Here is a 13942-nt window from a genome sequence, read left to right on the forward strand (position 1 = left end):
AGTATAGTTGCTTTACAATGTTGTGTTAGTTTCTACTGTATAACAAAGTGAATCAGTTATACATATACACATATTCCCATATCCCCTCCCTCTTGCGTCTCCCTCCCACCCTCCCTATCCCACCCCTCTAGGTGGTCACAAAGCACTGGACTGAACTCCCTGTGCTATGCAGCTGCTTCCCACTAGCTATTTATTTTACATTTGGTAGTGTATATATGTCCATGCTACTCTCTCACTTCGTCCCAGCTTACCCTTCCCCCTCCCCGTGTCCTCAAGTCCATTCTCTAACTCTGTGTCTTTATTCCTGTCCTGCCCCTAGGTTCATTAGAACCTTTTTTTTTTTTTTTTAGATTCCATATATATGGATAATTCTATTCTTGATGCCCAAGTCCCCAAAAGCCGTTTCCCCTCTGTGGCGTGTCCGTGGTGCTGACTAATGATGGCTCTAATGTGGAAGCACGTCTGTTTCCAAGTGAGGGGCAGGCAACACAGAATAAAAGGGCCTTTTTTTCTGATGAGTCATAGCACTAACTCTCTATGATGGACGAAACATAAATTCACTTTGGATTTTCTGTACAAAAATTTGCAGGGACTTCCCTGGCGGTCCAGTGGTTGGGACTCCCTGCTCCCACTGCAGAGGGCACGGGTTCGAACCCTGGTCAGGGAACTAGGATCCCACATGCCGTGCGGCCACACACACACACACAAAAATTGCAAATTGTTTCAGATTCTTCTAACAGGAATTCTTACGCAAGAGAGTTTAGAACTGGAGAAAAACTCAATTTTCATCAGCATTTCATATATTGATTACTCAACAACTATTAAAATATTTTACATATTCTTCCTCCCAAAGAACCAAGATGCTGTAAAAGTTGCTCAAAAACAGCAAAAAATTTGCTGTTTTCATTTTCATAAAACTGCAATGGTAAAATAAACCTACATTCCATACTATGGTCTCATAAGCCATATACCAAGACGGATGGGATTTCCTCATCCTTCCCTCACAAAATAGATAAAACATTAATATAGGGATAATTCAACAAGAGTTGGCAATTACTCTGAATATTAAAGTACTAGTATGTTCTATCAATAAAGGGCTGATGTAAAAAATAAGCAGAAGTTACAATATTACCAACAAAAAAAAAGAAGAAATATACCACAGCATGTTTATGGCTCTACTTCAATATTTTATTTTTAGGGACCACAAGATGAGTTAAGAAGCTCTGGTAAATATCAGAGAGGCAGGATCCCTATCACAAGGCCTTTGAGTACCAACATAAGAGGCTTATACTTTGTCCTGAGGACATCTGTGAGCCTTAGGAAGCTACAGAGCCGGAAAGCAACAAGGTCGTCTTCTGCCATCAGACACTATTTATTAAATAGAACAATGAATGAAGACCAAGTGTCTACCAAACCTGAAGACTGTCCCATCCCCAGGGCCCCTGCTGTGAAAGTTGTCACACGGAGAGAAAGCATGGTTTGGAAATCAGGGGATGTTAATTACATGGGCCCTGTCGCAGAGCAGCTACTCAAAACAGATGTGTGCAAGGAGTGCAGGAATAACCAAGTGAGTGAGCGTGCCCCAGTTCTACTCTGAATATTCAACCAGGGACACTGTTTTTTGTGGATCTCTCTGATATCTCCTCCCATCTCTCTTGGTGGTGAATGGCTGGTGCAGGACAGGAAGACAGAATCCACTGGTATAGGGAGCAATTCTGGAAAACAGCCCAGACCCTAATGGGGGCGCACCTTCAGATCTGAATGAGCTGAGTACATTAAAAGGAACTGAGAACAGAATCCAGGTTTCACTCCCTGCCTTTGTTTGACCTTTTGCAAACACAGCTAAGGCACCAACTTGGAGATTATACCCTGTGGTACTGGAGTACTGTCCCTCAAGATGCCTTATACCAACAACCACTGTATAGTATAGTTCTCAATAAGAGGTAGACATAGAATTGACCCCTCTCACCATGACTCCCATGACCCATTTTGGGGAATATGTGTTTCTGTTCCTGCGATTCCAGACCCTGCAGATCTAGAGGTCGTGGTTCCCAGGGGAGGAACCACTTCCGCCAGAGGACACAGCAAAAGCTCCATTAACCTTAAGCTTTCATTGCCACCCAATCACTTTTGGGCTCTTCATGTCAAGAGGACAGCAAGCAAAGAAATAAATTACTATACTGGCAGGAAACAGGACTGCTGCTGTGTAATAGGAACAAGGAAGAATATGTCTAGAACTCTTGATGCCTCCATGCCCAGAACTAACTGTAGATGGGGAATTGCAGCATCATCAGTGTGATGAGGGAAAAGTAACCAGGGTTCAGATTGCTCAGACAGGAAGGTATATGTTTATTTCAACAAGTAAGCAACATAGATCAAGAGAAGTACCGGTCAAGTATGAGAGGAGTCTTGAATGTTAATACACAAACAAAATTCTGACCAAGACCAACTATAGCAGTGAAGACCTCGTCCAACTGTATATCTTTAAAAACAAAAAAAAAAAAGTGTGACTGGCTGCCAACTTGACAGAGCAGTGGCAGGATGGAGTGAACTTCTGTGAGGCACCAGTGGCCCTGAGTGGTGCAAGGGGTGACTCTAACAGAAACTATCAACACACTGCCCATGCTCCTTGGACCTTCAGTGTGCACCAGCAGATTTCCAACTGCCAGTATCTTCATCTGTGCATTATTATCCTCTTCTGGAACTACAGAAAGCCATACTGCCCACATATGCGTGGCAATCTGGAAACGCCAAAGAATTAACATGTACTGTACCAGGAAATAACCCTAATCAATGACACTTAGGAGTTGCCGTATAAATAGCCCAACACCCTCAACCCTCCAGTGAGATCATTCTGAGGCGTGTTTTGCACTGCTTTCCAAAGTTTTCTCGTGGGCTTAAATTCCAGCTTTGCACTGTAGTTGCTGGCTTAATAGAGCACTCTTTATTGGCTGCCTTCCCTTCCCTGTTAACACACCCCTAACTCCCTTCTCTTCCCAAATAAATTACTTACACTTGTTCCCGGGTCTAAAGGTCTACTTCTGAAAAAACCCAAACTAAGAGAAGTCATGCAATGTTTTTCAACAGTTTCCCTTGTTTGTTGCAACTTACGGATAGTTTATCTTAAATTTGCTTATGCATAAGACTCTTCATACCTTTCCCTTTGGATTTCATTTTCCAGTCTTCTAAATACAAATGGTGCATTATTTGTTTTGTTTCAGGTGAGAAAGCTCTTGATGTGTTCCTAGAGCTTACACTTTTTATAAACATTTCCACTGCATATGTGCCAGTTATTATTCCTAGTGTTACTAAAATAACTGTAAAATATGTATCCCAAAATTCCCTAAAGGCTACAAGTTATGTAAACAGAACCCAGCTCCCAGTCTTGTGTAGCCTCAATGCTTCTTTATGGACATTTTCTAGTTTCTGAGTCACATAGGCCTGACATTCCTTATCAGTGAGAGTACACATCCCTTCTACTAGTTAAGGTCTATAATAATTTGACAATTGCAGTATTAATTCCTCCTGCTATCCAAGCAAAATCCAGAGCCATGAATTCTGTAGGACTTTAGTTCCAATAGCCACCATCTCCATAGGTATCTGATTTGAAGAAGTTATCAGCAAGATCTTTTAGCTACTGGAATATGCAACCCCACTGATGGTAGTGTTATTCTCCAAATACATTGTCCTTTTCTTATATAACTGTGGTGGACTCTGCTAGTCTTTCACTAAGTCCCTTTCTTCTTTTATCCTCAGCACAGAGCTAAGCACACTTCCTAACCCCCCTACCAGTTAAATGTTTACATGGCTGACTTCTAGCCAATGGAATATAAGTGGTAGGCACCATGTCCAAGCCTGTCCCACAAAAACCTCCTGTGCAGGCTCCATTCTCCCTCTTCTGGCTGACTGGGATGCAAACCTCCAGGGTGACCTGGGAATCCAGGTGTTAATGATGGCAGGGCTGAAACCAACCTGGTTCCCTGAATGACAGCATAGAGAACTCCAAGTAAAAGGCAGGAATTGGTAGAATTCACTTTTTTTATGATTCAAATATATGCTATCTACAAGACACAAATTAGATTCAAAAACACAAATAGACAAAATTAAAAGGATGGAAAGACATATACCATGCAAACAGCAAACAAAAGAAAGCAGAGTGGCTATACTAATATTTGAGAAATAGTCTTCAAGATAAAAATTATTACTAGAGGGCTTCCCTGGTGGCGCAGTGGTTAAGAATCCTCCTGCCAATGCAGGGGACGCAGGTTCGAGCCTTGGTCTGGGAAGATCCCACATGCCGCAGAGCAACTAAGCCCGTGACCCACAACTGTTGAGCCCGCGTGCCACAACTACTGAGGCCTATGCACCTAGAGTCCACGCTCCACAACAAGAGAGGCCACCGCAATGAGAAGCCCACGACCACAACAAAGAGTAGCCCCCGCTCGCCACAACTAGAGAAGGCCTGCACGTAGCAACGAAGACCTAATGCAGCCAAAAATAAAAACAAAGAAATAAATTTATTTAAAAAAAATTATTACTAGAGACAAAGAATGACATTTTAAAAGGGGTCATTTCATCAAGAAGATATAACAAACATATAAGCACCTAACAACAGAGCCCCAAAATACATGAAGCAAAAAGCAGACTTGAATGGAGACAATTTGACAATAATGGAAACTTCAATACTCCACTTTCAATAATGGACAGACCAACTAGACAGAAAACCAAGGAAATATAAGACTTGCACGACACTATAAACCAACTAGTCCTTACAGAAATCCACAGATCACCCAACAACAGTAGAATGCAGATTTTTCTCAAGTGCACATGGATCATTCTCCAGGAGAGATCATGTTAGGCCATAACACAATTCTCAAAATTTTTAAAGCACTGAAATCATACAAAGTATGTTGAGCGCAATGGAATTAAATTAGAAATCAATAACAGAAGGAAATTTGGGAAATTCCCAAATGTGTGGAAATTAAACAACACACTCCTAAATAACCAACTGGTCAAAGAAGAAATCATAAGAGAAATTTTCAAATATTTTGAGATAAATGAAAACAAAATCACAACATACCTAAACTTATGAGATGCAGAAAAAGCAGTGTTTGCAGGGAAATTTATAGTTGTAAATACCTATATTAACGAAAACGAAAATTTTCAAATAAATAAACTAACCTTCCACCTTAAGGAACTAGAAGAGCGAACTAAACCCAAAACAAGCAGGAGGAAATCATAAAGATTACAACAGAAATAGAGAGGAGAAAAACAATAGACAAAATCAAAAACCAAAAGTTGGTTCCTTGAAAAGATTCACAAAATTGACAAACCGTTAGGTACACTGACCAAGAAAAAAGAGAGAATGCTCAAATTATTTGCAATGGGCAAAGAAACTATTTTTTAAAGTCTGTTAGAACTTACAAACATTCAGCAAAGTTACTGGACAAAACAACATGGGAACCGTCAGCATTCTTAAAGAGCAGCGTGAGAGTCCTTTTGCAATAAAGAGCCTATCCACACAGCAACTAAATGCTTAATGTTCCTAAAATTCAATCCAATAAAAGGCAGGAGAGATTTGTTTAAACTGTGAAATATATCATGCACATAAAACTTATAACAAACTAGAATAATTAAAATTTTAAAAAACACAAAAAAATAGTCATGTACCCACCACCAAGCTTCAGAAATAAAAACATTAGTACCTGTGAGACAGGCTGGGACCTGGGACCCTTTGCTGCAGTGCTTGCACCTGGACAAACATCTCCTAGAGCAGTAAAATACAAAGAAACTATAAGGGACTAAAAATAACTTCGCGCTGCACAGTTGAGGCAAATTATGAACAACAAGATACAAAAAGACCAAAAACCCACCCAGCACCACCAAGGGGGTGGCCGAAGCCAAGCCCCTGGCCTAACCCCTGCACCCACCTACCCTTACCCTCACCCCCATAAAAGGAACCAGCTGGCCACTCCCTCAGAGAGCCAGCAAGAGAAACTGTTACTTGTTTTCACTCCCTCCTGCTGCAGCAGGAGCCCCGGTAAAGCCTTGCCTGAATTTGTCTGCCTCTTATCGATTTCTATTGATTAAGGAGGCCAAGAACCCTGGTCGGTAACACCTGTGAATTTCTCTCGGTGTCCCTCCCCACTGCCTCTACTTGCTCACTTTCCCAAGTAAACTCCATTTTGAATTTCTCATTTATTGTTTTTAGTTACAGTTTTACTATCTACATCTAAAAACAATTAGAAAGAAAACTATAAAACTTTTATAATGTAGTAGAAAACCTTAATAAGTGGATACATACATACATCACATTAATGCAGGAGAAGAATCCATTTTAAAGATTCCAGTTCTTCCCTGAATTAAACTAAGAAGTCATGAATTTCTAAGCAAAATCCCAATAAGATGTTAAGGAAATTCTCAAACTGACTCAAAAATTCACACACAGTGTAAAAGTCCAAGGAGAGCTAAGACAATCTTGAAGAACTAGGAGGGAGGATTCAGCCTCATCCAATGTCAATAAGTCACGTATTAAAGCGTTTGATAGTAATTATAGTAAGACGATTTGTATTGGTGCAGATAAGCACATAAATTAACAGGAAAGAACAGACATGGGACTTCCCTGGCGGTCCAGTGGTTGACTCCAGGCTTCCACTACAAGGGGCATGGGCTTCGATCCCTGGTCGGGGAACTAGGACCCTGCATGCCACACAGCTCATAAGAAGAAGAAGAAGAAGGGGAAGGGGAAAGAAAAGAGCAGAAGTCCAGAAACAGACCCAAGCAGAGAGGTGGCATTACAAGGGAGTCTGGAAGACAGTTCCCCTAGAAATTAGAAGCAGGCTGGGCTGAAAGTCTGGGACGTTACAACAGTCGGGTAGGCAGAGGAGCCTGCCAGAGACTTAGACTTAAGACGAAAGGCAAGGGGCGGGGAGAAAGAAATGGAAAGGAGGGAGGCTGGGAGAAGAAGGAAGATGAAAGGGCAGGAGGACAGAGGGAAAGAGAGAAAGGGGGAATGGAAGGAGAAGGTAGCAGGGGAAGAGATGAGGAGGAGAAGGGAAAGAGGGGGGAGGGGAGGAAAGGAAAGAGAGAAGCAGGAAAGAGAAAAGGAGGTGAGGAACGCCAAGAGGGACAAGAGTTCATAACGCAGCAGCATGCATGGGAGGGCAGTTTCAGGTTTCCAGCATCAAAAGTTGCACAGCCTTCTAAAATTAAATAGGGACCCAGGGCTTCCCTGGTGGCGCAGTGGTTGAGAATCTGCCGGTTCGAGCCCTGGTCTGGGAGGATCCCACATGCCGCGGAGCAACTGGGCCCGTGAGCCACAACTACTGAGCCTGCGCGTCTGGAGCCTGTGCTCCGCAACAAGAGAGGCCGCAATAATGAGTGGCCCCCGCTTGCCACAACTAGAGAAAGCCCTCGCACAGAAACGAAGACCCAACACAGCAAAAATAAATTAATAAACTCCTACCCCCAACATCTTCTTTAAAAAAAAAAAAAAAGGGGACCGAGACACTGATGGTGTAGGTGTGCCTTACCAAGAATTCTTGACTATGACTTCCCTGGTGGCGCAGTGGTTGAGAGTCCGCCTGCCGATGCAGGGGACACGGGCTCGTGCCCCGGTCCGGGAGGATCCCACATGCCGCGGGGCGGCTGGGCCCCTGAGCCATGGCCATTGAGCCTGCGCGTCCGGACCCTGCGCTCCGCGACGGGAGAGGCCGCAGCAGTGAGAGGCCCGCGTACCACAAAAAAAAAAAAAAGAATTCTTGACTAAAACTCAGAAGTATGAAGCAGCCCTTGTCATTCGTTGGGGACTGACAGCAACAAAAGCCTTGCCAAAACTTAGCATTATGAACCTTCTCACAGGCACGGTCACCACACAAGCATGCCAGTTAAACACACCCGCGCGACCGTACACGCTCACGTGCACGCATGCGCATAGAGATACGCACGAGCATGCGCACTCGCTCACGTGTTCGCGCACACAGTTGTGCTGTTCCGTTGTTCCAAAGTTTCTGAGAAGCGGCCGCGCGGGCTCCGCGGTCCGAGATGCCCAAGCTGCCCGCAGGCAGCAGTGTTCCGCCGACGGGCTGGGCGAATGGCGACCGCGACGTCCCGCAGGCGGAGGTCGGCGGCGGGAGGCGGGAGCCGGCCCCTACGGGGCCTGCGGAGCCCGGGGAAGGTCGGATGACGGACGAGGACAGAGAAGGCCCGGTGGCTGGGCCACGCGGGGACGGGGGTCCCCGAGAGTCGCCCTGTCAGGGGAACGGCCCCGACCCGGCCGAATTCCCACGACCGCAACGCGAGCCCGAAGGCTTCGAGCCTGACTTGGGACAGGCGCAGCCTTTGTTGTGGGGAAGAGGTGCCCAGCGCCCACGGCAGCCGATTAAGAGGGTTTGACGAACCCAACTGGGTGTGTTACGGATGTGTGTAGAGCAAGGGAAGTAGCCCACGATTCCAGCTGGCAAACGCGTTATCCCAGCGTCTGTCTGATTATACATTTATCAAAGATCTCTTTACATCTGTGGCTCTCAGTCACCAGGCTGCAGAACTCGGGTGCGATGAGCTGAAAGACGGAATAGTTTTCACCACCAAAAAAAAAACATTAATTATGTGAGGTGATGAAAGTGTTAACTAACCCTATTGTAATTATTTCAAAATATATACATGTATCAAACCATCACATTGTACAACTTAAACTTATACGTTACGTGTCAATTTCATCTCAATAAAGCTGGGGGAAAACATACCTTTCCTCTAGACTTCTTTCTATTTTAAGATCAGGCTTCTGCAGGACCATGCCTGTGGGCTTCCTAGAAACCCTTTCTTCTAGCTGGGAAGCTCACCTACGCACTGCCTCACATTTTTGAACTTTTAACAAAGGGTCATAAAGCCACACCTTTAATCTGATCTATACTCACAGGCTGTTTTTCACTTTGACAATCTTTTTTTTTTTCACTGGATGTGAAAAAAGCTTTTCTTTCCCAACCTAGCAAGTCATAGTCTCTCTACATTTCCTTTAAATTCTTCTGGAAGGTCAGCCAGTTCCTTCTATCGGTCAACCCTTTCTTGCTACGCTGTATCATACTCATCAGTGAGTAATCAGCATTATGCCTGGGTATCTCCTTAGCCAAATACTTTCTATTTTCTGTTTCTATTTCTATTTCTGGGTAATCACAGGCGACAGTTTGCCAATTATTTCACTACATCATAATGAGTCATCATTTTTTCTGTTCCAATAACAATTTCCTCACTGTTTTCCCTACGTATCTTAGCCTTTTCTTAGGGCACTACCCAACGCCTGATACCAATTTCTGGAGCAGTTATCTATTGCCACAATAATGTTGCATGGCAAATCACATCAAGCATTTATTTAGTCTATGAGCCTAAAAGTCAGCTGGTGGCTCAGATGGAGCTGACTGATCTTCCCCCCGACCCTGCCACGAGCCAACCACAGGTTGAACCTGGGCCCCGGCAATGAAAGCACTGACTCCTAACCACTGGACCACCAGGGAATTCCCAGGACTGACTAATCTTGAATGCCTTGTCTGAGACCACTTTTCCCAGTCCCAGGTGTCTTCCACCGTCCAGCAAGCTGGTCCAGGATTGTTCTCATGGTCGAGACAGGAGTCCGAGAGAGAGAACGGAAGCATGAAATGCCTCTTGAGGCCCAGTCTCGAAACTGATACACCATCATGTCTGCCACATCCTATCGGTCAAAGCAAGTCACAAGGCCAGTTCCGATTCAAGGGATGGAGAAAAGGAATCTACCTATTGATGAGAAGAGCTACAAACTATTATTACAAAGGGTGTAGAAACAGAGAGGATGGAGAATTGGGGCCACTTTTACAATTAATCTAGCACAGTAACAATCTTGGGGAAAGAGACAAGGCTTGTAACATCATGTTTAGACCTCAACACAGCATTAAATATCTCAGGAGAGATAAGCAAATCTAGAAAATCCCCTTAGAGAAAGAAGCACCTATATCCACCATTAAGTCAGCTCAAGCCCATCTAGTGAGCAGAACATGTAAGGCCTAGAATAATCAGGGGTAATAAAGAGGCAAGAATGACATCATGATTTCCCCAATTGTCCTAAGCCAGGTTCAGATTCTGAGTTGTGGTTTCAACCCCTATCCATAAAAGTACTGATTTAGGTCAACATGTGTATTTATCCTTTAAAGGAAGTCTTTGTTCCCAGTAAGGATAAATATCCCACCAGTGCTATTTATTACAGGCTTTTGCAGCTTTTGGGAGAAGAAGATCCAGTCCCTTTCCTTATAAACTCTTCACCTCCTCTTTTAAAATGTTAATTGTATGACCATGGGTTTAAATTCTCTATTTTTTCCTGTAAAAATATACCAGCGTGGAGCCCCTGATATCAGCTCGCTTAATTGTTGAGTCTGCACCATGACTAAAACTGTCCTCAGATGATTCTGAAATGCTGGCGGTGAGTCAGAGACAAAGATGCTACAGCCGCTACACAGGAACAGTCTTGGGAGCAATAGCGAACCTGGAATCTATCTCAAATTTTTGCTTTCATCTCCCCACATGAGCACTTCTGTTTAATACACCATAATTTTCTCTAGAGCTATTCTTATCCCTGGATAATGGGAGGGCCTTTCAGCTTCAGCTGGAAGGTGATTTGGGGCCTCAAAAGACAGGACAGATATCTGCCTCCATAGTATTATAGCAAATTACTGCAATTTCTAGTTCCCCCTCTAATAATATGTTATTACACAAGTCTGGGGATTCTTCTATTAAATATTTGTGATTTTCCAGGCAGCCTGAGGTGGCAGCAATGGACCTTTGGTCTCCAGACTAGCCTGGGAGCTGTTAAGGAGCCACACACTTAGTCATTGCCCAGATGCTGGGGTGAAGCTGTGTTTGAAGCAGCACATAGGCTGGATGTTGTGTTTTATAAATGTGGTGCTTGGACCAGGAAAACAAAAATGCAACCTCGGGGCTTCCCTGCTGGCGCAATGGTTAAGAATCCGCCTGCCAGTGCAGGGGACACGGGTTCGAGCCCTGGTCCAAGCCCTGGTCCGGGAAGATCCCACATGCCGTGGAGCAACTAAGCGTGTGAGCCACAACTACTGAGCCTGCGCTCTAGAGTCCGCGAACCACAACTACTGAAGCCCGCACGCCTAGAGCCCGTGTTCCGCAACAAGAGAAGCCACCACAATGAGAAGCCCGCGCACCACGACGAAGAGTAGCCCCCACTCGCCGCAACCAAAAATAAATAAATAAATAAATTTATTTTAAAAAGAAAGTGCGGGCTTCCCTGGTGGCACAGTTGTTGAGAGTCCGCCTGCCGATGCAGGGGACACGGGTTCGTGGCCCTGGTCCGGGAAGATCTCACATGCCGCGGAGCGGCTGGGCCCGTGAGCCATGGCCACTGAGCCTGCGCGTCCGGAGCCTGTGCTCCGCAACGGGAGAGGCCACAGCAGTGAGAGGCCCGTGTACCGCAAAAAGAAAAATAATAATGGTAATGGATATGTAACTATCAAGAAAATTAAGTCACCTAGAGGGGTGGGATAGGGAAGGTGGGAGGGAGACGCAAGAGGGAGGAGGTATGGCGATATATATATATGTATAGCTGATTCACTTTGTTATAAAGCAGAAACTAACACACCATTGTAAAGTAATTATACTCCAATAAAGATGTTAAAAAAAGAAAGAAAGAAAATGAAGTATTTATAACCACAATGAAAAGCATAGGTGAATCTCATAAAAATAATGTTGTGGGAAAGAAACGAGACACAAGAGTATGTAAAATTCAAAAAAACAAGCAAAATTAGACTACAGTATCAGAATGCAGCTCTAGGTAGTAAAACATAAAGAAAAGCAAAGAAAAAATTACCATACATATCAGTATAGTAGTTACTTCTGGGTAGAAAGGAGACAATAGTGATAAGAAGAGGGAAAGGATTCTGGGATACTAGAAATATTCAATTCCTTGACCCAGGTGGTGGTTACATGGACATTCACTTTGCGATAAATCATTCAGCCGTATATTTATATTTTGTATATTTTTCCTGCATGTTATATTGTACGAAAAAGGTTTAGAAAAATGCCAAAGTATTTTTTTTAAATAACAAGGGAACGTTATTACAAAGTTTTAGTAATTAAGAGGATTGGTATGGGTGAAGATAGGCAAAATGAATAAATGGAAAAGAATAAAGAACCACACCCTACCCCCAAAATAACCCATGAATCTAAACTATCTGGATATATAATAGAGGTGGCATTATAATCACTAGAGAACAAGAAGGAAGAGGCATCCTAGGATGTAATCTTGGGAAAGCCAACAGGAAGCGATCTTGTGAGACTTTCCTTGTAAACATTAAACTGGTTGAAATGTAAAACAAGGCTCGACTCCGCCCTTAGACATTCTGGGTAACAGGGGAAGGTTTCAGGTGTGTTTGTTGGCTCTTCCGGCCGCTAGGTGGCACCTGGAAGATCGCAGGCGCGTGGGGATGACTCATGCGCAGCGCTCTTAGGTTCAGCCGCAGGCCCTACGCTCGTGCACGTGGGTTTGCCCACAGCGTTGACCCGTGTGCACAGCGCTCACGCACGCGCATTTACTTGCACACCGCTGATCGCGCTGTACCGTTATTCCCGTTTTTCTGAGAGCGGCCGAGCTGACCCCGGGGTCCGGGATGTCCGAGCTGCCCGCAGACAGCAGTGTCCCACCGAAGGGCGCGGCGAATGACAACGGCGACGTCCCGCAGGCGGAGGTAGGCGGCGGGAGGCGGGAGCCGGCCCCAGCACAGCCTGTGGAGGCCAGGGACCGTCCGATGGCGGCGGCCAGGGAAGGTCCAGTGGCGGATGCCAGGGAAGGTCCGATGGCGGCGGCCAGGGAAGCCCGGATTGCAGAGGTTGCCCGATTGTTGGCGGAGCCAGCAGAGGAAGAGGGTCCTGAGGGCAGACGCCGGTCCAGGCCCGGGAACAGCCCAGGCCTGGCTGCGTTGCCGAATCTCCGCCTCCGTCACCCACTTGGCGTTTTAGGAATTAATTATCAGCAGCTCCTCCGCCACTATCTGGAACACTACCCGATTGCTCCCGGCAGAATTCAGGAGCTTGAAGGACGCCGCAGGAGGTTTGTGGAAGCCTGCAGAGCAAGGGAAGCAGCGTTTGATGCCGAATATCAGCGGAATCCTCAGAGGATGGATTTTGATATTTTAACATTTAGTATAACTCTGACTGCATCTGAAATTATCAATCCTCTGATAGAAGAACTTGGTTGTGATAAGTTTATCGGTAGAGAATAATTTAGTGATGAAACTACTTCAAGAACCTCTGCGTTCAGTACAGTCATACCAATCCTGTAACTTGATTTTAAAAAGTCAAAGTATTTGAGAATAAGGCAAGGCACAGTTGAAAAAGAAAAGGAAGCTTATCAAGAAAAACCATCAGAAAAGAAATAGAAGGAAATAAAAAAGGTTATGACTCCTCTAACGTCCTTTGAGTTTGTGATTGATCCAGACTGTTTTCCCTGCATTGTGGAAATGTCTTTTAGAATTGCTTCACTAAAGTGAAGAATGGTTTTATATAACTGAGACTTGATGAAGAAAAACTGCCAATAGAGCCCATAGTGTAAGATTGATTTTGTGTTTTCTGAGGCATTTCAAATGAAAGGCAAAGTAAATACTGTATATATTACATGATAAATTATGTATTCAAGACTATCGGAAATTTCTGGATTTTTTCTTTCATTCAATTTTTAATACTTTTTTGGTAAATAATCTATTTATAAGCCCCCAAAATATAAAGTGTGCAATGAAAAGTCTTCTATCCCTTTCCCCCCGCCCACCCAGTACCTACCACAATTCCCATCTGTAACCACAGTACCTCTTCTGTCTTTTCAGTTTCCCTATGTATACACAAGCAAATACAAATCTGGGTGGGTTTTTTTTTTTTCATTTCTTCACAAAAGTTGGCAAAT

At 44.3% G+C, this 13942-nt stretch overlaps 1 protein-coding gene and 1 pseudogene across 1 annotated transcript; one reads left to right on the plus strand and one right to left on the minus strand.

Moving 5' to 3' along the window:
* Positions 1-7952, minus strand: part of LOC137215500 (galectin-16-like) — a 32688-nt pseudogene extending 24736 nt beyond the window's left edge.
* A 69-nt stretch (positions 7953-8021) lies between these two features.
* Positions 8022-13685, plus strand: LOC137214752 (EP300-interacting inhibitor of differentiation 2-like). Its single transcript, XM_067718914.1, has 2 exons — positions 8022-8221; positions 12739-13685. Exons 1-2 carry the CDS (start codon positions 8044-8046, stop codon positions 13266-13268), a joined length of 708 nt encoding a protein of 235 aa, XP_067575015.1. The 5' UTR covers positions 8022-8043; the 3' UTR covers positions 13269-13685.
* The last annotated feature ends 257 nt before the right edge of the window (positions 13686-13942 follow it).

The sequence above is a fragment of the Pseudorca crassidens genome, chromosome 20 (assembly GCF_039906515.1).
Source record: "Pseudorca crassidens isolate mPseCra1 chromosome 20, mPseCra1.hap1, whole genome shotgun sequence".
Lineage (NCBI taxonomy): Eukaryota > Metazoa > Chordata > Mammalia > Artiodactyla > Delphinidae > Pseudorca > Pseudorca crassidens.

Bases quoted from the DNA above. Each gene is read 5' to 3' on its own strand.
- LOC137214752 (XM_067718914.1), top strand. From the start codon at position 8,044: ATGCCCAAGCTGCCCGCAGGCAGCAGTGTTCCGCCGACGGGCTGGGCG. The intron at 8,222-12,738 runs GCGGGGACGGGG...AGGCGGAGGTAG, and splicing joins AGGCCCGGTGGCTGGGCCAC to GCGGCGGGAGGCGGGAGCCG.